Genomic DNA, 25803 nt, shown 5'->3' with positions numbered 1-25803 from the left:
TTATCATGAGGCACAATCTGATAGTTACTGAGTTTACCTCACAGAATGTTCTTACCTACCTTCTTTATATATTGAGTCATTAGATTGTCCTTAATCAGCTCTGAGACTACCGTTCAGGCTTAGACCCCAGATGGCATGACGGCTGGAATGGTGTGAACAAAGATGGAAGAGGAGCCTCTTTCTTGCTAGGGCTGCCCAACAACAGGATGTAGAATGTGTGGCTTTCCAGCCATAGAAGATGATTACACTCCAGATTCCACTGGGTGAATCTCCCTCCTTCACCTCTGCTAGACAGCTCCCATTCCAGTCCTGAGTTCTCGAATGGGAGTTGTCCACCAATGTCAGTAAGATGGGAGAGCTGCTGCAGCCCCTCTGGCTTTGTCACCACTTTTTACCATACAAGGGAGTCTCTGAGCTGAGCATCTAATCTCTCCCTCTCCTGAGCCACTTGTGAAATTCATCAGAGTCCTTCATATCATAATACATTCTTCTGCAAGTGGCACAATGGATAAATTGTTGTTGGTTGGTAGGAAGTCAGGATTAGCTGGGCCAACCAAACCGTTTCTGAAAGGGACCACCGCAGCTACAGTGCCATCTTAGGCCTGTGAGACATGTTGGAACTCTTCCTTCACAACTGCTCTTCATCTCATTTCAGCTGTGAGAAATCGTCTTACTGAACTGAAACAGTGAATGGGAGTGTGTATGCTACCTAGTGACACAACACATTGAGGGAAACAAAGAGTGATGCGTTGAATGCTTTAATTAACCTCATCCACTGATAATTAGTCTATCCACGTTCCAGTTCATCAATTGTTTGCACATACTACGACCTCTGACAGGAACCAGGCATAGGCAAATCAGCCCTGGTCCTGCTCCAACAGGAACAGTCCTGTCCAAATTCGAGCACAAGCACATTTAGACCGGTTTCAAATTTGTTAGGCCTAGTCAGTGCAGTATCCCTTGGTTCCTGTGGCACAGTGAGCAATGGTCCCACATTGAACGTAGCATTCAAACTTACGGTACCGCACTGAGGAAAAAAGAAATGAGATAGGAAATATTTGACGTAATTTCAGCCACTAGTAATTCCAAATCCATTCAGATTTGCTCACCATGCCACCTTAGACAGGAACCATATATACCTCACTTATGAGGCCTACCAAGGCTAAAACTGGTCTGGGTTGGTAAACCCTTACAGTAGTCTGCCCAACAGGCTTTTACTTCTAACAAGCAAAAATATCAGGAAGAGCCAATGACAATAATTCACTTTCTGGCTGCCTTATGAAAGCCATTTAGAACCTAGTTCAATACAAGTCCTCTCTCCAGGTCCAGGTTCAAGCACAAGCTGAAAAACTGAGAAGAGACCACGTGACTTTGGCCACAGTAACATGGACTATTTCAATGACCGTGGTTTTGTTATTGTCGAGGATATTGGTTGCAAAAGGCAAAATTGTGGTATATTTCACACCATACGATCTTTTGTTTGTATATATTTTATTAGTTTTTTTCAACAGCTAGAAACAACTTACATTTATGCATATTGTAAATGAAAGATAAATCATTCAGGTTGTTCAGCAGCATAGTCACATTACAGAGTTACATTAAATCATATCCAATGTACTCTCACATCTCACTTTGTATCTCAATGTAGTTGGCGGAGTGTCACCTAAGGTAGTGTGTGGTATATATCATGTGATGTTGCTCTGTATTACTAACATCTCGGTCTGGAGTGTAAGGATGAGAGGTGGCGCGAGATGGCATGGTCACGCAGCGACGCCCCTGTCCCTAATCTTCCCCATCCGTCTATATGTGGCTCGCTATCCAGTGCGTTAGTGATGCAGGGGTATCAATTGTCGGATAGTCTTCGACAATTAATTCAATATATACCAGATTATACCGAATCTGTCCATGTTGGGGATGTCAAAATGTCTCAGCAAAGTATGCTAGTGAAGAGGCTGCTTGGGACCAAGTGTAGAAAATGAAGAGAGGAAAATGTCCACTTAAACAACATGCAATAATGGGGGGGTATGAACAAAAAGGGGAAAAAAACCATTTTGAATACGTAACTAATAGGAGGTTATGAAGAAGTGAGTGCTCATAATGAGTGTCAATGTGTGGTCGTGGAGATCTGTCTGTGAGTCCTTAACCAGATTGTTGTGCGGTGGGGGTCTTGCGGGGTGTGGGTTTCTCTAAGGAGAGGGGGGGGGGGAAGGGGCCATCGGCGGTCGGTTTTAATCAGGGTGCCGGGGTCGTGAGCATGGGGGTGTTAAGCAGTGATTGTGATGCAGCACTGTGTGAGTGTCCCTCTGTGAAGGTAGACATCCCTTCCAGTATCGCGCTCAGGTCGTGTGTGTATCATCGCGGGTGTGTGCTTCGCCGTTATGCCTTGTGTACATGGCCGGCTCTGAGAAGGCTGTGATTACGTTATACCCTGGTCTAGACTCGCCCGCTGGAAGGATAGCAGGGTGTCATCCCAGAGTTGTGCTATGGAGAACTTCCTCATGCCCGCCGTCTCCTCTCGGTGGAGGGTGGCGCTTTCCGCCCTTGCCCAGTTGGTAAATGATGCATACCAGTGTTTAGCATGAGGGGGTTCAGTCTGTTTCCAACGCTTGGTGAGCAAGCGCTTGGCTGTGACAGCTCCCAGATCCCAAAATCTAGCCGGTACCTTATTCAGCTTGGTCCTTTTATAAAGCCCAAGTAAGCAAGCCTCCCATGTGTGTGGTATCTCTTCACCAATGCTGAGTGTTAGTAGAGTTGTGACCGTGGTCCAGTATGATTGAATAGAAGGGCATGTCCAGAGCATATGTAGAAGGTCCGCTCCGACTAAAAAGCATCTCGGACACCCAGTAGTGGTGATCGAGAAATATCACTTTATCTTGTCTGGCGACAGGTACGTTCGATGCAAGATATAGAACTGTATAGTTTTAAAGCGGGCGTTGCGTGGGATGTTAACGGGGCTGGCCAGTACCATCTTCCATTCTTTGTCCGTCCATTCCCGTCCCCTGTCTGTCGCCCATTTATCTCGGAGTTGTTGGGTAGAGTATTGTGTGTGGATTAATAGGGCTTGTGCTAGCCAGTGAATTACATGGGAGCCGCGGCCCAGACGTGGAGGTATTGTATGAAATGATGCATTGGTGGTTCCTCAGATATGTCACCCCATGAGTCCGAGAGCGCGCGTATTATGGACGCGTGGAGGAGGAATTTTCCAGGCGGTAGGTCAGTGTCCCTCGCCAGCTCTGCAAAGGAGAGCAAGACGCCGTCTGAGTACAAATCCCCTATTGTCTCCACCCCCGCTTGCACCCATCTTCCAGCACAGCCTCCGGCACTGCACCACCACCCGGGGGTGCCCAGCAAGGGGAGCACCGGGGCGTACGGTCGTAGAAATTGGAACAAACTCACCATCGACCAGATCTCCTCATCGCTCCTTCAAATCCCTCCTGTCCACTCCTCAAACCCCGACCAAGCAGCCATTAACTTCACCCAATGGCTATCCAAAAGCGCCGACATCCTAGCACCGTTGAAAAAACATCAAAACAAACTAGGCAGCAAGAAGGCCTCCTGGTTCAACGATGATCTTAAGAAATCCAAGAAACTCTGTTGCTCCCTCGAGAAAGCATGGAAAAAAGACCCTAACTCCAACACCAGAGACGCCTTCAAAAACGCCACCCGCATACACCACCAACTAATCCGGTCTGCCAAGAAAGCCGCCTTCAAAGACCGACTAGATAACAACGCCCACAATAGCAAGGAGTTATTCAACATCGTCAAAGAATTTACCAACCTATCAGCCAACTCCAACGACATCACCCCCTCCCAAGCCCTCTGCGACTCCCTAGCTTCCTTCTTCCACAACAAAATTGCAGACATCCACAACAGCTTCGACAACCGACCCGAAGACCAACCCACCCAACCTTCTGCAGGACCTTCTCCCCCCTTGAACATCCTTAACGACTGGAACCCAATCTCCACTGAGGACACCATCCGCCTGATGAACTCCATCCACTCAGGATCCCCAACTGACCCATGCCCTCACCACATCTTCGACAAAGCAGACTCCATCATAGCACCACACCTCCGAGACGTCATCAACTGCTCCCTCAACTCCGCCACCTTCCCGGAAAGCTGGAAACACGCAGAACTCAGCGCCCTTCTGAAAAAACCCACAGCTGACCCCACCAAACTCAAAAACTACCGCCCCATCTCGCTCCTTCCTTTCCCAGCCAAAGTCATTGAGAAAGCTGTCAACAACCAGCTTGCCACCTTTCTCAAAAGCAACAAATCCCTCGACCCCTCACAGTCCGGATTCCGAGCCAAACACAGTACTGAGACCGCAGTCATCGCAGCAACAGATGACATTCGAACCCTACTGGACAATGGAGAAACAGTCGCCCTCATCCTCCTTGACCTCTCCGCAGCCTTCGACACAGTCTGCCATAGCACCCTATTACAGCGCCTCAGTAACATCGGAATCCAAGGAAAAGCACTGGAATGGATCACCTCGTTCCTCACCGGAAGAACTCAGAGAGTCCGGCTCCCTCCATTCAAATCAGAGGCCTCTGAAGTCATCTGCGGCGTGCCGCAAGGATCGTCACTCAGCCCCACCCTCTTCAACGTGTACATGAGCCCCCTCTCAGCCATCGTTCGCCAACCCAATCTCAACATCATCTCCTACGCTGACGACACCCAACTGATCCTCTCACTCACCAAGGACCCCAACACCGCCAAAAACAACTTACACGAAGGAATGAAAGAAGTAGCCGAGTGGATGAAGCACAGCCGTCTGAAACTGAATTCAGACAAAACTGAAGTCCTAATCTTAGGTACCTCCCCCTCCGCCTGGGACGACTCTTGGTGGCCAGAGGCCCTTGGAAAAGCACCCATCCCGACGGACCACGCACTGAACCTGGGTGTCATCCTGGACTCCTCACTCTCAATGACCAGACAAGTCAACGCTGTCTCATCATCTTGCTTCAACATTCTTCGCATGCTCAAAAAAGCATTTAGCTGGATCCCCACCGAAACTAGAAAAACGGTCACTCATGCACTGGTCACGAGTCGCCTGGACTACGGAAACACCCTATACGCCGGTTCCACCGCAAACTCCAGAAAAAAACTCCAACGCATCCAGAACGCCTCAGCCAGGCTCATACTAGATATCCCGCGTAAAGAACACATCTCTGGTCACCTGAAAAACCTCCACTGGCTCCCCGTAAATAAGAGGATTACCTTCCGCCTCTTAACCCACGCACACAAAGCACTTTACGAACTTGGACCCGAATGCCTCAACACACGACTGTCCTTCTACACCCCCTCCCGTCAGCTACGATCCTCCAACCAAGCCCTTGCCACTGTTCCTCGCATCAACAAAGCCACCATGGGAGGTAGATCCTTCTCCTACCTGGCAGCCAAAACCTGGAACTCTCTTCCCACTCACCTTCGCCTTACTCAGAACCACCTAGCATTCAGAAAGCAACTTAAAACTTGGATATTCGACAAGTAATCTCCCCCCTTCCTCAAGCGCCTTGAGACCCTATGGGTATGTAGCGCGCTATATAAATCTCTGACTTGACTTGACTTCTCGGGTCAGTCTTAAGCCGCGCCGAAAGCACCTTCGTGCCACTGCCACGTGTAGTTGTGACGGGCAGGGGACTCTGGTCAAGGGGTGGAACAGTGTGCATATTTGCACATGGGTCCATGCGTCAACATTTGTGGCACTGTCTCCCAGATTCCTGCCGCTGAGCCAGCCCGACACCCACTGCAGCTGTGCCGCCAGATAATATAATTCCAGGTTGGGGACCGCGAGGCCCCCAGCTTCCCTGGGTGCGTATAACTTCGTTAATGCTACACGGGGTCTCCCAGTGTTCCAGATTAGACTCCGGAGTAGGGTCTCCAGTTCGCAAAACACCCGGGTCGGTATATATATCAGAAAAGTGGCGAAGTAGTACAATAGTCTCAGTAAGACTATCATCTTCGTCAGCGCTACTCTGCTAGGCACATTCAGAGGAAGAGTCTTCCAGAAAGCCATCTGTGCGCGCAGCGAGGAGATGGTTTGAGTCAGGTTCCCCTCCAGTATATCTGGTGGAGTCCTATAGATTCGTATCCCTAAGTACCTAAATGTAGTGGGGTACCAAGCGAGTCGTCCATCGCTAAGGCTGATCTCACACTCCTGCGTTTCCGGGCTGAATGGATATGCTCCTGATTTGGCCCAGTTGACCTTCAATCCCGACATGGCTTCGAAGGTGCTAAATATTGTCGATAATGACTGGGGAACACATGTCAGATCTCTGATATATAGGAGCAGGTCATCCACGTACAATGAGACCACATGTGTACCGTCCGCTAGTGGTCCCCACTCTGCGCCCTGTGTTTTCAGTAGCGCTGCTAATGGTTCTATGGCCATGGAAAAGAGCAGCGGAGATAGGGGGCAGCCCTGTCTGGTCCCCCTGCACACTCGAACAGTGCCAGATAGTAGCCGTCTCGTACGTACACGCACAGTGGGCCGCCGGTATAGTAACCCGACTATCTCGATATAGTCATCTCCAAGTTCATATTTTTCCAATATTGCTCTGAGGTAGGGCCACTGTACGGAGTCGAATGCTTTTTGGAGGTCCTGTACTAGGCACCCCGATCTCGGCCAGTTTTGGGTGGCATATGTTTGCACTCTGAACAGTCTGCGTATATTGGAAGAGGTGCTGCGTGTGGGTATGAAGCCGTTTTGGTCATGGTGAACAAGGGCGGGAACCAAGGGAGCTAGTTGTTGGGCTAGGGCTGCAGCAAGTATTTTGTAGTCTGTATTAAGCAGGGCCAGTGGGCGATAAGAGCCCAGACATGCGCCGTCTCTGTTGGGTTTCAGGATGGAGATGAGATTGGCTTCATTCAGTGTGAGGGGGAGAGAGGAGTCTTCCACCGCAGCTGTGTACATTTTGAGCAGCGCGGGGATCAGGATGTCGGAGTAGGCTTTATAAAATTTGTCAGGCAGTCCGTCCGGGCCAGGGCATTTGCCATTAGATAGGTTAAAGATAGCAGTGCGCAGTTCGTCAGGTGTAAGCGGCACTCCAAGGTCGCCTTGTTGCGCGATGGTCAAATGTGGTGTCTGTATGCCCGAGAGATACTCCGAGATATCCGTCTCGGGTACTCGCAGCTGGGAGCGGTACATAGTACAGTAATGGTTTGTAAATGCCTTGTGGATTCTGCTCTGTGTGTATACCACCCCGCCCTCATCAGGACATATTGCAGTCACAGGCGCTGCGCGATCTTCTTGTTTAATGAGCCAGGCCAACACTCTCCCTGGTTTGTCACTGTATTGATGTGTGCGTGCCGAGTGTACTGCATAGTTAATGTGGCGGAGTCGCTCTAGGAATCTTGTATGCTCTGCGAGAGCCGTGAGTAATGGTCCCTCATCTCCGTCCTCTGCCTCCTGTTCCTGTTGGAACAGGTCAGTTTCTACTCGTTTTAGATCTTTCTCTAGTCGTTCCCGCATGTGTCCTTGTGTACCCAGGCAATGTTCCCTGATCACAACCTTGAAGGCGTCCCATTCGATTTGGCGGCTGGACGCCGTGCCCGTGTTTTCCTCAAAGTATTGTGCGGTCTGTGTGAGAAGGGAGTCCCAGAAAGTAGCATCCAGGAGCATAGCGAGCTGCAATCTCCATGTAGGAATGGGCGGGTGCGGGCGCTCCCATGTTATATCTAATAAGTGCGGGTTGTGGTCAGAGTGGGTACGGGCCATGTAGTGGGTGTTCGTGATGAGGGGTAGAAGTTCAGCGGTGACCATGTATCTATCTAGTCGTACATGCAAGGTATGTGCCCCCGAGTAATAGGAGTACACCCTAGTGTTGGGATTGTGGGTGCGCCATGCGTCATGAAGATCCCATTGTGTTGCCCAGTCAGTGAGCGCCCTCATGGCTCCAAGCGCTGGCACGCCGGCTTGAGGCGGGGAGGAGCGGTCCAGCGCCGCATCCAATATGCAATTTTAGTCGCCCCCCAGTAGCCAAGGGATGCCGTGCCAGGGCGCCAGTTTCTCTGACAGCTGCGCGAGAAAGCCTCCCTGGTCTGTATTGGGGGAGTACAAGCATGCTAGAACCACTGGTTGCCCATCCAGTCTACCCTGAATGATCACAAATCTACCCTCTGGGTCAATGTTTGAGTACGTAACTGCTAAGGGAGTCCCCGGTCTCACCCACAACAAGGCTCCGCGTGCGTATGAGGAATATTCAGTGGCGTAGAACTGTCCGTGCCACCTGCGGCGCAGCACCTGCACCTCCCCTTTGTTCAGATGCGTCTCCTGTAGGAGAGCTATGTGGATGTGGTGGCGTTTGAGGTAGGAGTAGATTTGGTACCTACGTGACGGTGTGTGCATGCCTCTAATGTTCCAAGTGCACAGTTTTATCGCATTCATCGCATCAATTCAGGTGTAGTCCAGTTCTGCCAGCCCACCTCTCCCCCAGCATGTGTTCCCACCTCCGGATCCCCCGCATGGCTCCTCGTGTCAGTGTGTAAGACAGTCTCATTACCAATTGACAGCTATCCTCATGAAAACCAAAGGAACATAAATTCAAAACCATAACAGGCCGGGAACGTCCAAACCGGTAAGCTATGGAGTTCTGGACTTTTATTAAGGTCCAGAGGTGTCAGGGACAACACCCGAAGACCCCTGAGTTCTACCTGTCTCGGTGCACAAATAAACAGAAACACGGGCTTCTCGATGGTGGCGTCAAAGACCAAAGGTTTATTACTGCAGGGACACAGAAGTCACAGAAACTACACACAGGCAGATTCTAGGAGCCTGTTCGATTTGCACAAAAAGGGTTGCTCCTTAAATACGAATTATTTAGCTGGGGGCAACATTCTCCACATACTAGTACGTTTCTTAACTTTTATGTCCTAAACAATAAATATTTGGCGTTACACAGGAATCGTCAACAATATCTGATGTCAAAACGTTACGAACGAGAGGTTCCCACTCTTCCATCATGATCCCATGTCATCTTTTCATTCAAGAGCCGGACCGCCTCATCGTAAATTTCGTTACCTCCCCCTAATAAAGGCCCAGAAGGAAAGGAGCAGAGCCAGGTGTAGAAGATAGAAAAACAGGATAAGAGATGTTTGTGGGTCGTAAATGGGCAAGACTACCAGGTAATCATGATCAGGGCAACGAACACGAGAACCAGTATAGCAGGACTGGCCTCAGGCAGGGGAGGCAGCTTTTGCCGAGTCATGCGGCCACAGCGTTTCTGTCCTAAGGTGCACGTGTCACTAGCAAGGTGAATCGCCGGCTAAAGCTTACGTGTCCTTAAGTGAAATGAATTGATCAGAGGTCACTGTGTGTCCATTGACTATGTGAGGGCAAGAATATAAGATGGATGCCATAATCTAAAACCGATGCCGTGGGTGAATCAGAAATGTGGTTATAGCAGGAGTGCTCTTACTCGTAGCATAGCGAAAACACCAGGATATACTAAATGGACCATTTGCGGTTCATCGGTACCAAAATTATGAGTTTACGACAATGTTGAAAACACGGGTTCAAATCGTCACGGAACCTCAGACCCTCCTTTTGCCCTAACATAGGCAATTACTCAGTCTATGTCAGAGTTTATCTCGATGTTCATTAGGTCAGTGATATGTTGTTGCAGCATCATCCTTTCTCGTACCTTGTCTCCAAACGCAGGTGGTTTTCTGCAACAGGTTGCAACACAGAGGCTACACAAAGCGGGACCACATTGGATAATAAGGCAGCACGAGAATAGGAATACTAGCATAATACCAACGACCATCAGAACCTTCCATTCCCACGCTGATAGTAGTGTCCAAAGCCATTCCGTTAAGGACCAGTTTCCCTTGTCTACGTGAATAGAGTCGGAAATCTTGTGTAGCTTAGAGATCGCTTCGTATACGGTCGGAGCATTATTGGGGATAAAAACACAGCAGCTCGATTGGATCATTCTGCATACCCCACCTCGATCTGCAAGTATTACATCAAGAACCATACGGTTCTGTAACGTCATGAGACGATCCGCCTGGAGCTCAGCTGTTAAATTACTAAGGGCACCAGCAGTTTCTGTAATAGTAGATTCAACTACCCGTGTTAGCTGACGTAGATTTCTACTATTGGCCATAGGCCCCCAAAACGGAAGGAAACCTTTGAAAAAGTCTCCGGCTTCCTGACCAGCGGTATCTTCTTTGCTGGAAACACCTCTTGCTACTCTGGTCTTGTGATAATCTGGGGAAGCAGTGTATGTCGGAGGCAACAGTCGAGCAATATAGCATGAAGCTGAAAAGTCAGCAGGCAACCATGTATATGCCCTATCCCGACCGATGAAGTAGGTACCCTTAGCAGTTAGAAAGGCAGGGGAAGAGTTTGACGGATACACATAAGTCTCAACACAGTCACTCTTCCCTAGCCGAGCTCTTGGATTTCTCCCATTTCCTTGCAAGCAGAATTGACATCGGTGAGGTACGACCCAGACTGGAGTGGAGCTCTTACGCTTGCTTTCACCCAAACTAATGCTATACTCCGTAGAATTCCAACTCAGATAAACTCGTAGTTCATCTCTAGGGACAGATGGGGAGTTATTGACGTCTTTAATCATGTCAGTTATTCCCTTTATCAAGGCTTTATTAACAGAGTTATACTTAGCGGAGCGTGGAGGACGCGGGGGATAGGTCTCGAGAGCATAGACAAATACAGTTTGGAAGGCCCGACATGATCCATTATAGCTAAAAGGCAAGACCAGATAGGGTATGCCTTTATCCATGGTGTGTGGTATCAAACCACATACCCAGCAGTCGGTTGTGTTAACTACCAGTTGGTGTTGATGCAAGAGCTGTACAAAAGTGTTATTTATAAATTCTGAGCGTCGAGCTTGCTCATGTTCAGGGAACGGATGAAAGGAATGAAAAGAAGCACCAGTAGAAGAAACAAGATCAAGGGGAGGTACTGTAGTTGTTATCGGTGCAAAAATTAAATGAATACCAAAGATGATTCCACCCACCAACGTTATTAAAACAATCAAAAACGTAATTGCACATTGCATCAGAAAACATTTGTTATGAAGAATCTTGTACAGTCTATTTCTGCGAACATAAATTACATTCTCTCGGTGCAGCCCAGGAAGCTCCATCTTCTACAACCGCTCGCGACCACTGATGGTATGTACGTAGCTGAAAATGCCTCTATCAGCCCTGGGAGTTCCAAGAACTAACAGAAAGACCGACCTTGTGTCTGGCCCCCGCAGATTCAACTAGGCACAAAGCCACGACCCTACGGCTACCCAGACGGCAAGGTAATTAGAACAACAAAATATACATAGAGAAATACAAAATATTAGCAAACTTCCTGGCTGGAGGCAATGTATCAGATCAGAATATGAAAAATAGGCAGTTTCCTGCTTTATTAGTCCTTAGAATGAGAACGTAGGTTGTATCTCAGCTTTCCTGGAGTAGTTTGATCCGGGAATAGTCTATTTTCAGCAGGAGTAACAATGTTCAGGTTCGCAGAGGACAAATGTTCGTTTGATGCAGCGTTCTGTTCAGTGATCAAAGGAGTAGAAGGGGAGTCCGAGTTCGATAAATCAGTTACCAGTTCTGCATCACTGAAAGGAACATATCTAGGAACCGGTTCAGTTTCAGAGACACCAATTCCTTTTCTCACCCAGTTATCATAAGGGAGTGGAAGGGGTACACGTTTAGTATGAGTCGCGTGGACCCAGTTTTTTCTTCCAGCCACACGTACAGCAGTCCTTGTGGCCAACAGCACTTGAAACGGGCCAACGAACTTGGGTTGAAGATTTCTGGTCCGTCCAAAGTTCCTAATCACAACGTAGTCGCCGGGTTTCAGCTGATGACCTGGACTTTCCGGAGGCTTTGGCAATGCATCGAAAACCTGTTGGTGAATGAGACTCAATTTAGCAGTCAAGTCAAAAAGGTAATCAATTAGCATTGGGTATTCCAGTTGTTTGAATTCCCTAGGTCTAGGTACCCCCCAAACGTTGGCAGGGCGACCGAACACAATCTCATAGGGACTAAGCCCTACTCGAGAATGCACCGTCGCTCTTGTGGATAACAGGGCCAAAGGTAATGCGTCTGGCCAGGACAAGCCCGTAGAGGCTTGTATCTTGGCCAGTTTCAGCTTGAGGGTGCCATTGTAGTCTTCAACTAAACCTGCTGACTGGGGGTGATTCGCACTGTGAAACTTTTGCTTAATACTCAAGCCTGCACAAACACTCTGCATAACTTTCCCTACGAATTCACTCCCTTTATCCGACCATACAATCCGTGGCATTCCATACCTAGGGAAATATTCTTTCAAAAGGATCTTGGCAGTGGACAAGGCAGTATTATCTTTGAGTGGATATGCTTCGATCCACCTAGAAAAAGCACAGACTACCACTAGGACGTATTTAAGGTTGTTACATCGCTCCATGTGAATGAAATCCAACTGAATCACTTCGAAGGGGCAAGAAGGAGGAGCGAAGTGACCAGCGGGAGTGGGGATTCCCTTGCCAGGATTATGCATCAGGCATATCATGCAATTTTTCACCACTCTTTCTGCACACTTACTAATTCCATCATTCTTCCAGACTGGTGCCAACATCTTACAAATCCCTTTAGAACTGATATGCGCTGCTCCGTGCGCCATTGTTACCACCGCAAGCACATGCGCATCAGGCAACATCCAACGCTGCTGTTCCGACAAATCAATCCAACATCCACTCGCATCCAATTTACCCGTATTCTCTTTCCATGCAATCTTTTCCTTTTCAGTCGCTTCTTTCTGAATTGCTTTCACACTTTCCACTGTGTCCTCACACATTCCTGATTCAGTAATCCATCTTGCAGACGTTGCAACATACATCCCACTCATCGTATTCCTAGCTGTCTGTTTAGCTGTCTCATCAGCAAAGGCATTTCCACGACCAACATCATCCGTGATTGCTCGATGAGCACTGCACTTCACAATCGCAACTTCCATTGGTAAGGTTAGAGATTCCAACAAGTCATTGACTAACTGACCATGCTGGATTTTAGTCCCATGGGACGTAATAAAACCCCTTTCCTTCCACAATCGTCCGAAACTATGGGCTACGCCGAATGCGTACTGACTATCTGTGAACACATTCACTCTCTTTCCCTTAGCTAAAACACACGCTCTAGTCAATGCAATTAATTCTGCAGCTTGGGCAGAATTCTGACTCACTCTTGCAGTCTCCACAATCGTACTCAAAGTCGTTACTGCATAGGCAGCTGTTACATCACCATTCTCCAATTTAAAACAAGACCCGTCAACATATAACGTGCCATCTGGATTTGATAACGGAGTGTCTTTAAGATCAATCCGTCCTTTTGTCTCCTCTTCAGTTCTGAAACAACAGTCATGTGGTTCAGAATCACTCGACTCCTGACTAGTCGGCAACAATGTTGCTGGATTCAATACATTACATCTTTTAATCTGAATATGACTTGCTAACAGTGTCAGTTCATAGCCTGATAATCTAGCACTGGTAAGGTGCTGCGTCTTTGTTCGGTTCATGAGCGTGTCCACGGCATGTGGAACCATGACCACTAGCATGTTGTTCATGACCAAACCAGCAGATTGTCGAATGGACGCTGCAGCTGCTGCTGTGGCTCTCAAGCAACTAGGCAACGCTCTGGCTACCGGATCTAATGTTGATGAAAAATATGCACACGGGCGTTGTTTATCACTAAATCGTTGCGTCAGAACACTCAACGCGCAACCTTCTCTCTCGTGAACATAGAGAGTAAATGGCTTGCTGTAGTCGGGTGTTCCCAACACCGGAGCTGAACACAGTGCATTTCGTAACTCAGAGAAACTTTGCTGACATTCGTCAGACCATGGCACCGGACTCGGAACACCTTTTCCAGTCAGGGCCACCAATGGTTTTGCTAAAAGAGAAAAATTTGGGATCCATTGTCTGCAGTATGAAGTAATTCCTAAAAACGCACACACTTCTCTCTGTGTGCTAGGAACATTCATCTGCGTAATTGCTTTTATTCTCTCTGGGGTCAACCTTCTTCCCTCCTTTGACAAGAGATGACCTAGGTAGGTCACTTCTTAACAACAATATTGCATTTTGGAAGGTGACACCTTGTGATTTAAATTAGACAAATGATGCAATAAGGAAATTGTAGCTGCTTTGCAAGTTTCCTTGTCATCGGCAGCCACTAGAAGATCATCGACATATTGCACTAAAGCAGAATTAGGAGGAAGTACAAAGGAATCTAACTGACTCTTTAATGCCTGACTGTAAATGGATGGGCTTTCACAATATCCTTGTGGAGCACGTTTAAACCTGAAGCTTCGGCCTCCTAGAGAGAAGCCGAAAATATCTCTGCTTTCCTCGGCTATCGGAATGCTGAAAAAGGCATTCTTCAAGTCGATAACTGAGAACCATGTGGCTGTAGCAGGAATCAATGTTAACAATGCAGTAATGTCTGGAACCACAGGAAACTGTGGTATCACAATTTTGTTGACCTCTCTCAGGTCGATTACAAATCTGTAGACTGGAGGCTTTGAAGGATCAGTGCGTTTTAGAATTGGTAATACAGGGCTGTTACAGACATTTCCTCTAGTTTCTTCTACTACATCTTTCTTGATCAAATCTTGCACTATCAATAAGAGCGCACGTTCACCTTCACTAGAGATCTTGTATTGTGGAATTCGTGGAAATTTGACATTTGCTTTCAAAGTTACTACATATGGTGGAATTTCCAAAAGACCTACGTCGTTAGGACCAGTCGCCCAAAGAGTATCAGGGAGAGAATGCAGCTCCAGTGGGAGCGCATCCATTGACAAGTACATCAGGGAGATGATTCTCTTACCCAATGTAAGCTGTACTCCTGACGGAGAACAGTACAAAGTCGCATATAGGCGTTTTAACAAGTCTAAACCAAGCAGATTTTCATTACAACCAGTCGTCAAAATCAGGGGTGCTTTCAGTTGATAAGGCCCAACAGAAATAGACAACGGACCAGATACAGGGTTGTGAACAGGGGCGCCTGAAAAACCTACTGAAACATTTGTTAAGCCAGACAAAGGTGCGCCAGGGAGTTTCGCATGTATGATAGAACTTTTTGCTGCACCAGTATCCAACAGAAACGGTTCGACTACACCTGATGTGGCTACTGCGACATAAGGCCCACTCTGGTCTACTGGAACTGATACTACTCCCTCTCTTTGTCCATGGCTGTCCTAGTACTCATTTTGCTGAAATTCCTCGCTCACTTCACAGTAATCCTCAACGTGATACTGTTGGGATCTAGTTGGTTGTGCAGATTGTCCATTTCGCTGATCAAAATAATTAGAAGGACGGTCATTCGTTTGTGGAGGCATAGCACCTCGTCCTCGACCTCTAGAATTTTGCGTAGAACCACCACGACCTCTCTGAGCTGCAGCAGCATTATTTTGTGCTAGTACTGGACACTCATTCTTGTAATGACCTTCCTTTTTACAATAAGCACACTGATTCCATTGATATTGCGGTCTCTGAGACCCATAGTCAGTCTTTTGGTATGGCCCTTGCTGCGTGTTTGTCTGATTCGTGCGAGGCGGATATGCCTGCTGCAAAAGAACTTTAGTTTTTAAATCTTTTGTTTTCTTATCTGACTTCTCTTTCTCTTCTTTATCTCTATTTTCATAGTACTGGGCAGTTGCAAGTATTTGCGCAGTCGTAGAGACAGCCCACGCACTTTCAAAATCTTTTAATTTATTACTGAGCTCTGGTAACAGATTGTGCACAAATTTATCAACAAATAATCTCTGGCCTCCTTCCGTGCTCATATCCTGACCACTGTGATCTACGAAAGTTTCTTCAAATCTGGTGAAAAAGTCGGAGACGCTTTCGTCCTTCTTCTGCCTGCATGCGGACAACTTATCCCAGTTAACGCGCAATGCTGGCATCAGAGTTTTCATTAAGTCGATTATTCTACCGGGCAAATCAGCAATTAGAGGTTCAGGTTTAGAACCACCAATTTGTTGACCATCTGCCGCTATTATAGCTGCCCAATCACCACCTAGGGCAACCGGATGATTTTCTTTACGTATTTTAGCCCAAATTGGTTGCGGTACTACATTACCAAATAGCATGTCAATGTCCGCTAAATTCATTACGCAAGCTTCAACCGTCTGGGCCAGCTCTTTGTAATATCCAGCGGGATTTTTACGCGGATCTGGCAAGGCCTGTTTTACTGCTAACACTTCAGCTCGTTTCCACGGAATGTGTATCCACACTCTCTGGAATTGGGCCGGAGCGGCTGCGATACTACGGCCCACATCAGCTTGCACAGCTTCGCGCCATATTGGCGGAACTTCTCTCATGGGATATTGACGACTTTGCTTCGCGCCGCGTTTCTCTAAATCTCTTGGTGAACGACGGGAAGGATCAAATCTAAAATCTAAAACTAGTTCCATTGCTTCTTTTATTTCTTGACCAACTATCATACCTGCAGCAAATTTTTGTTGAACATGAATTAATTCATCCGGTACTTGTTCAGATTCGCTCTCCTCCCACTCTTCACGTAAAAGTGAACACATGACATCAAACACATAGCACTGTGTCGGTTCATTCCATTGCATAAATGTATCTAATACATCTCGTACATTATACCTTCCAACTTTCGAAATCCACCTAAGGGCAGTAGAATCTAATATTCCTCGTTCTTCACTACTAGGAAGCTGACTACGTCTCTGAACAGATTCAGAGACAGGACTCCTAATCAGAGTTTTGTAAAAGGGAGATAGAATATTAGAGACAGAATCAGTGATTCTCCGACGTACAGAAAGTGGAGTCACATAGCTTGCAGAGGTTTGAAGTAAAGTAGTAGTCGGGACAGAGGAAACAGCAATAGTAGGGGTAGTTGGCAAAGTAGCTTGTGAAACAACAGGTATTAGTGGTACAGGCATTACAGGTACAGGCAGAGGAGCTGGCAACCCTGGAAGAGGGGGTGCCGGAGGAATATTGTTAACCACAGGAAGTGCAGGAGCTTGATTCAGGGGAGCAGGAGCAGGTATACCAGGCTGACCAGCAACCGGTAACAAGGCATTCGGCAAGGGTGGAGCCGTAGCACCCTGTGCATACGGTGGAGGTGAACTTAACAAGTAAGATAACAGGGGATCCTTCTCAGGGTCCTCTACTATCTTAGCTGTACTCGATGGCAAGGCAGGGTAGCACTTGTCTATCGCTAAATTACGCTCTCTATTGGCTACCTCTATCGCTTTCTCAGATTCATTGAGTTGCAGCTGCTTGGCAGACTGTTCTAAAGTCAACTCTTGCTCTTTTTGCTCTTTCTTCAACCTTTTAGTTTCTCTTTGTTTGGATTCTTTCCGCCAATAACGGAAGGAATCAAACATTGCCGGCCGGGCTTTCTTCTTAAACAACTTCATTTCTAAATTATCAAGAATTTCGGGTTCAAAACTACCATGTACTGGCCAACTAAGGACGCCGTCTTTCTCCGTGTAACGGATCCATACCTCATTATAAGATATAGGACCCACACCATACTTGCAGTAGAGATCATAAAGAGGAGTTCCAATCGGAGGAACCAGACACGAGTCCTCCAACCGGGAATCCCTGTTGCAACCAAAACATGACAACATACAATTTTTCCGACTTACCATTTTTAAACCGGAACACAGAACAAACACAAACAAAGGTGCACACTCGAACTAAGAACTTAGGCCTACCAAATGAACGAATGTATCGATACCCAAAACAAACCAAAAGATTATCGTAACTAGAACAACCAGTGATAATCGTACGAAACCAAACCAAACCAAGGAACTAAACAGGATTTTATCCAAACAGGAGCAAACCCTTACGAAGTAACCAAACAACTAGCAACCACTTAATACTTAACTGAGGCACTGAAGACGTCACCAAGGAGAAACCCGTCTCGTTTCGCCGTACTAAGGTCTGCACCTCGGGTCCAAGACAGGGCGACAGTCAAGGCAGTGGACCACTGCAGCCGTCCGAACGGGAACCCTCGTGGAAGAGAACGTCGGGCCACTTTTGCGATATGCCGGGATCGATGAAGTGGGGCGCCTCCCTCTGGAATCTTCACACGAAGCTTCTCGAACTCTTCAGGCTTTTGGACCGGTACCGAATGACGTCGCCCCACGTGGGGCGCCAATTGGAGTTCTGGACTTTTATTAAGGTCCAGAGGTGTCAGGGACAACACCCGAAGACCCCTGAGTTCTACCTGTCTCGGTGCACAAATAAACAGAAACACGGGCTTCTCGATGGTGGCATCAAAGACCAAAGGTTTAATACTGCAGGGACACAGAAGTCACAGAAACTACACACGGGCAGATTCTAGGAGCCTGTTCGATTTGCACAAAAAGGGTTGCTCCTTAAATACGAATTATTTAGCTGGGGGCAACATTCTCCACATACTAGTACGTTTCTTAACTTTTATGTCCTAAACAATAAATATTTGGCGTTACACAGGAATCGTCAACAAAATCTGATTTCAAAACATTACGAACGAGAGGTTCCCACTCTTCCATCATGATCCCATGTCATCTTTTCATTCATGAGCCGGACCGCCTCATCGTAAATTTTGTTACCTCCCCCTAATAAAGGCCCAGAAGGAAAGGAGCAGAGCCAGGTGTAGAAGATAGAAAAACAAGATAAGAGATGTTTGTGGGTCGTAAATGGGCAAGGCTACCAGCTTCGGCCGCCTAATCATGATCAGGCCAACGAACACGAGAACCAGTATAGCAGGACTGGCCTCAGGCAGGGGAGGCAGCTTTTGCCGAGTCATGCGGCCACAGCGTTTCTGTCCTAAGGTGCACGTGTCACTAGCAAGGTGAATCGCCGGCTAAAGCTTACGTCTCCTTAAGTGAAATGAATTGATCAGAGGTCACTGTGTGTCCATTGACTATGTGAGGGCAAGAATATAAGATGGATGCCATAATCTAAAATGGATGCCGTGGGTGAATCAGAAATGTGGTTATAGCAGGAGTGCTCTTACTCGTAGCATAGCGAAAACACCAGGATATACTAAATGGACCATTTGCGGTTCATCGGTACCAAAATTATGAGTTTACGACAATGTTGAAAACACGGGTTCAAATCGTCACGGAACCTCAGATATACCAAAAGGTCGGTTGCTAAACATGCCACCGTCCAAACTCTCAATCGAGACAGATAACCTTACAATTCTATGGGGTGCTGTATGCTAGGCACAGTTGCGGTATAACTACAGTGTGTATGATAGTAGAGGATTTCACCCTTCCCAGGCCTCAACAAATAGGCGTTCTTCAGCAGCCGTTGCGCTGGGCCTACCCCTTTTCTCAATTCGCCTCATGCGTGACCGCTCGAAGTGGGGCATAATGTAGGAAGTCATGTTTTGTCACGCACCGTGAGCACGGCGCGGATACCAATAGTCTAGGTGCAGTGGGCTGAGGTAGCAGGGTAGGTGCCAGTGTCCCGGCATCGTGGCAGCGAGCAGAAACACCTGGGGTGGTACTCACTGCGCTTCTCCGTCACCTGCTCCTGATGCGTTGAAGGTCTCGTTCTGGTCGTGTCACGGTCTCGCGAGTGCCCGGTTGCCTGTACAGGCCAAGAATATCCGGCCAGGCGCTTCTCGCTATGAGTCAGTGGGACCCCTCAGGCGATCAGGTCCGCCTTTTGCGGTGTGACGTCTGGTTGGTCCGCAGATAGCTGGGAGTTCGGTATACTATAGATTTCCTCGTCATCGCTTGGAAAGGTCTGTGTGCTGGCATTTAGAGCATGGTTCGATGGTGGCGAACTGCTGATTTCCGTGACTCTGCGTAGAGCATCATGTTGTTCCTGTAGTACCTGCTCCGCAGGTGGGGAGTGTCCCGCCGCCCCCTGCGATGGGCAGGTTTGCTGACTATCTGCGTCTACGGCGTCATCATGGACCTCGTGCGCGTGTCGTTGTGGTGGAGCCCTGCGTTCGCCTGGGCGTCGAGTCCATGCCAGCGTCCAGCCAGGCCTCAGTTTCCTCTGGACTGGTAAAAAAATGCGTTTTGTCTTGTGTTACCACTCTTAGCTTGGCAGGGAAGAGGAGAGAGTACTTGAGTCCTATTTGTCGCAGTCTCTTCTTCACATCAAGGAAGGAGTGTCTTTGACGCTGTACCTGTACTGTGTAATCAGGAAATAGCATTATTATGGCATTATCAATCTGGATGTCTCCCAATTTCCTAGATTCACGCAGGATCGTGTCACGGTCTCGGTAATTGAGGATCCGGAGAAGTAATGGTCTAGGGTTGGAACCTGTGGGGAGAGGTCTCGTTAGTACTCGGTGAGCGCGCTCCACCACGAAGTACGGTGACAGCGTACCTTCCGGAAGCAGTGTGCGCAGCCAGTCCTCCACGTGTTGCATGGGGTCTCTCCCCTCCCATCTTTCTGGTACTCCGACAAGTCTGATGTTGTTCCTCCGTGCCCTTCCTTCCATGTCCTCGGCGCGATCCTCTAACAATTCTACTCTATTCAGGAGGTCTCTAACGTGTTTATCCATCTGGGTGACCCTGGGTTCGAGGTCGGCCATCGTTCCCTCCAATGTGGTGGTGCAGTCTGCAAGTTTTTTGTGGTCAGCTCTCAGGTGGGTAAGGTCTATTGCCACACTGTCTATTCTGGTTTCCAAGGAGGTGAGAGTCTGTTGGAGCGATTCCTACAGTCGCTCCATGGCGGCAAGTACTGAGTCCAGTTTCGTTGTCACAAGGTCGGTTTCCATCTGCTTCGGTGGTTTGTCTATTTTTCCCTTTAGTTGTGCACCTCCGGTGCCAGTGCGTGTCTACACCCCTCCAGTCATGAGCAGAGCAGCAGGTGAGGGACCCCGTGGAGTTCGCAAGTGCTGTTAGTGGTGGGAGTCGTCGTGGCACTTGCCTCTGGGGTCACGAAGTTTGAGTTATGGCAGCCCTGGAGGGTTATTAGGCCGGTAGTTTTTTGTTCGTGCTTCTTTAAAGGGCGTCGCCTGTCCTAGGCAATAGCGGCTGATATGTCCTCAAATGTCTGGTCACTGTTATGGGCGTCGGGCGTGCGCGCCAGTTAGTGGTTACCTCACAGCGTGCCCATTCGGTGCGTGTTCTGCCGGTATGGCTCGGATAATCCTCACTCCCGTAACAAGTGTATGTAGTGCATCCACCGCCAGCCTCTTCACAGCGCTGTCCGTGCCTCATGCTCCCCCGCCAACACCAATCCCCCAAGGCCGCCGGTCCTCGGTGCCTCACAGCTAAGCGCCCGTGCAGCGGCCTGGCAGGCAGGAGATGTAGACGTCCCCCGTCGCGGCGTCGCGTCTCCGCTTAAGGTCTCAGCTTTCCAGCTCCGCAGGTATAGCGGGGAGAGCGCCGTCCTCCGCCCCTGTCGTGCAGGGTCCAGCGCCAGTCCGCAGCGCAGGTTCGCGTCTCCCTGGAAGTCACTCTCAGCCAAGCACTAGGCCTCCGCCGGCTCCCGATAGTTGCGCTCACCTCACCTCCTCCCCGAGTGCCGGCCAGTGGGGGGTGCATTGTGTCGGGGTCCCGGTGATCGTCAGTAGTGGCTAGCTTCTCCTCGGCTCAGTGACTCACCCCTCTCGCCAGTCCTGGGCGGCCTAGTTCTCAGTATAGGCCTCGCCTGTGGGCCTCACTCCCTCGCAGGAGCTCCAGTCCTCCGCAGACTCTCTCTCCCGGCAGCCAGGGTATCGCGGCTCAAAGAGGCCCCAGGCGAGAGTCGTCGCAGGGCGCTCCCATGATCAGGAGGGTGCATGCCGGCCAACAGTCAGGAACGGGCGTACAGGGCGGGCCCCGCCTTCACCAGGCTCGGCTCCCGGCCGCCCGCCCGCCCGGCAGTGCTCCCCGGGTCCTATACAGGCTCCGTGCGCGGCGGGGGCCATGAAGGGACCAGCGGCATTTCAAAGGACCGTGGCCATGGCCGCAGTGTCGTGTGTAGGATACCCTTACTTAGGCGCGAAACAGCGGGGCTGGGTCCTCGGCGCCCTGCGCCGCAGACTTTATCTTCAGGCCTAGAGTGTGTGTGCAGGCCTCGGCCTCGCGTGGTCTCCTCCGCCGGTCAGGCGGCTCGTGGTGCGGCTGGGTGTCCTCAGGAGGCGCCGTTGTCCCCTTCGATCCAGAGTTGGCAGGTAGGTGGAGGATGTCGTCTCAGCGCTCCGCCTGCATTTTCAGCCTGCTGCGGATAATCGTGGTGGATTTTCGGCCTAGGGAAGGGGAGCTCGGGTCAGAGCTCTACCCATCTGCGACCGCCGCCATTGCGTGCCTAGCCACGCCCCTTCACACCATACGATACTGCTCAGTTTCTTTTCTCTTGGCTCAAGGGGATAAAATAGCTTTCAATCAGTTTTAATGCTGAAAAACACACTCAGAAAATCTTAATCCCAGGACAGAGCCTAGGCAAACCAATTATGGATCAATAGAAGGAGTATCATAAACATAAACTCTAGAAAAGCCCTTTGAGACTGTAGAGGATGGCTTCTAATTGTAAAAAGCATGAAGCCTGATACCTGAAACTGAGAAAAGGCTGTGCTGTGTAGCCCCAAGAAGTATTGGGCCTTTTGCAACTAATTCTTTATTGAAGTCCATTGTAATGGACAAATGTACCATCATCACCACAAGTGCCCAGAAGTCCACAGAATGGGAACCCAAAGAAGCACTGTGGAATAAAAGTTTGCATGGCTCCACTCTCAGATAAGAATTGGAAGAGTGAGACCAAAACATTTACAAGACACATGTTCTCAGGCAGTGCATGGAAAACAACGCAGACTGCATCATCGAGCATTGTGAGCAGAGCAATCTCCCAAAGATGTTAGCTATGTTGAAGGATCTGGGAACCACGTAGATAAGCATTTTTGGGGATCACGTAGTTGAGTTAAAGTGCACTGGTATCTGTTTTTTAGTACAGTTAGGCCAGGCAATCATGCTTTTGATTTCCCTATTTTGTTCATGCCTTCCCTTCTCCTTTTATTTTCTCTAGAAAGACTGGAAATTAACAAATGCCTCACTATTGTGGTTCAGAAGGCCAGGAAATATTTTGTAAACCTTGGACCTATAATCTCTTCCAGTTCCATAAGATCACAGACTGGACGACCTCCTGCTAAAAGTAGTTTAGGAAATGAGATTCAGCACATAAAAATATACCACACAACAGAAGGACCTGCAGAGTTCTCCCAGTATATCACAAACCTTAAAAAAATGCACATCTGTCTCTCATACTTCCTGGTCCATCACACTGCCAAGTACCTCGTCCCATAACACGAAAACCACACCTATTTGTCATCACACATGACATAGAAGCAGTTCCTCCATAGGTTTAAGGTTGGTTTATTGTACAGTTAATAAAAACTCACAATTATAAAACGTACAAATTTTAAAAAGTCAGTATCTTCGTTGAAACAAGTAAGGTGCTCCATAGGCTCAAAGCAAAGACAATACACTTCTAACGACACACCCACATGCTATCAGTAGGGACTAGTGATTCAGTACCCCACAAAGGAGTAGCATCTGGTACAAAGTCACACTATCTCAGATGTAATTAATGTTGTTTCCTACTACAATGTACATCCTCAGATTGCCTGCTAGCTCGAAAAACCTCCACCCACTATATTCCTAAACCCCGGCATGAAAATTTGCCCTTTGTTTCAATTTATTAATTGTTTTACTCTCCTTTGTTTGTGCATAATGACTCTCTATTTACCTTTCAATCTCTGCATACCACCTCCCTCTGAGAGCCTACTTTAAGACGCATTTCTGTCTGACATATTCTCTATTATTGTATTTCTGCAAATTGGCCACACCTCATTTCATAGAGCACAACTTCTCCTGCTTTGAAACTATATCCATGCAACACAACTATACTTAATCTCTTCTAGCCTATCTATTCACCCCACCAACTATGTGCAAGAACTCGCATACTAATGATCTCACCTAACCCCTGTTATTTTAATCTACCACAAATAACCAGAGTAAATGCATGGAATAGTTTCCCTGAGTACACAAAACTAATAACAATAACCAATAGCCACTGGATTAACAAATACCCTTGGGTTCTGGAGTAGTGTGCTACACACCACAAAGTTCTTCAAAACCCCGTTAGGGGTCATAAGCACTATATAAAAGCAGTTACAATACAGAAAAGGAAACATTTGTTTGCTATTTTGTCTTTAGGAACCATCAATCCACCATGTTACTGTACATACTTGAATTAAACTGGCCACTCCTAATGCTACCCTTCCCTGAACCTAAAACCTCTTCCTACCCCTTTACAATATTCTTCCCTGAACCATCCAAGCTGCTTACTATCTTTTTACGCTACCTATCACTGAACCCTAAACACCTGAAAAACCTCTTAGTGTTACCCTTCCCTGTACGGTAAAAACGTACTACTCCTTAACACTACCCTCACCCTCTGGATAGCTCAGGTAAAGCACTCACTCTAAGCTACGAAAACAGAAGTATTCAGTTTCAATGCATCATGAGGAGACCCAGTTGTAGTCTGTATATTACAGTACTCGTCACATCATTTAAATTACAAGCTCTTGTAATTACATTTCTTGCAGGGTAAGCTGGAGGAGTTGGGAAGACGCGCCCCTCAGTGGATCCGTGATAACCTGGTAACCATGTGCATGCGATGCAAGGAGCCATTCCATTCCATCACACGAAGAAGACACCACTGCAGGGCCTGTGGCTATGTGAGTACCAAGGCAGTGTCCCCCCCCCCCCCCCCCCCCATCGTCAACCTAGAGCACCAGGTGTTACAACCAGAACCACAGAAGTTTAAGACAGTGCACCGAAATTTCAGTTGGCGCCAGCAGGTTCAGAAGTGCAATGCAAGGGTTAGAAATGGCGCAGCATAGTTTACAACAAGCAAAGAAGGAGAAACATGTAAGCAAAACAAGCTATAGCTACATGCTAGGTTCCTAGGGGGCTGAGTGTATAAACCATGCTTTTACATTTTTACATGGAACTGTCTGAGACATGCTGGCTGAGCAGTCCCCCAGTAGGCAGAGGACAACCAGCACTGTCTGTATATGAAGGGCACCTCCAGTATTGACATCCAAGCCATGAAATGGACCATTTAAAAAAATGGAGCCATGTATTGTTCCCCACTAAAACGGAGATTCACTTGCAGTGTGCAACAGTAACATAACTTTCTGTCCTGTGCTCTGCTAAATCGTACTCCCACCCTCTGTCCACAGGCTAAAACCGTTGGTTTGACACTCAATATAAAGCTAGCTAGCTGAAACAAGCACATCCCCCATCCCTTCTTCTGTCCTTGAGATAGAAGATCCTCGCCGCTTGATTTTGATTTGATTCTTGATATTGAGGGAGTCCAATGTAAAGTACATTCCCATAATCAATTTTAGAGAGGAGTAGGGCTATGGCGATTTGGGTGATGGCTTTCTTGCTAAAGAAACGTCTGATCTTGCGCAGTTTGCGCAATTGGATGAAGCAAGCCGATGTCCCTGAGCTAATTTGAGTGCTCATAGAAAGGTCGGCATCTATATGAAGACCAAGACTTTTTAAAGCAGATTTAGGGATGGGTGCCTCTCCTAAATCAAGGGGCCAATAGGAGGGGTCCAGTAGTCAGGTTTGCTTTGGGGAACAATGATCTGTTTTTTCTGAGTTCAACTTTAGTTGATTTTCATTCATCCAAGCTTTGACATAGAGCATAGACTTCTTGACAAAATCCTTAGATTCTACAGAGATGTCAAGGGTGAAAATAAGCTGCATGTCATCTGCGTAGTTGAAGATTTTCACACCCATTTGACGTAGACCTGAAATCAGAGGGCGTATATAGATGTTAAATAAAATAGGCAAGAGGGAGGAGCCCTGAG

General features: G+C 48.0%; 1 protein-coding gene across 1 annotated transcript in view; it reads left to right on the top strand.

The window, feature by feature from the left end:
- LOC147712569 (FYVE, RhoGEF and PH domain-containing protein 2-like) overlaps positions 1 to 25803 on the top strand; it is a 497527-nt gene that overhangs the window by 357237 nt on the left and 114487 nt on the right. Inside the window, exon 13 of the mRNA XM_086923272.1 lies at positions 24526 to 24657. Coding sequence (XP_086779398.1) covers positions 24526 to 24657 — 132 coding nt within the window. The remainder of the gene's footprint in view (positions 1 to 24525; positions 24658 to 25803) is intronic.

This window comes from Lissotriton vulgaris, chromosome 5 (assembly GCF_964263255.1).
Source record: "Lissotriton vulgaris chromosome 5, aLisVul1.2, whole genome shotgun sequence".
In the NCBI taxonomy this organism is placed as follows: Eukaryota; Metazoa; Chordata; class Amphibia; order Caudata; family Salamandridae; genus Lissotriton; species Lissotriton vulgaris.
Note: the sequence above shows the minus strand (reverse complement) of the source record. Positions and strands in the feature narration are given on the sequence as shown.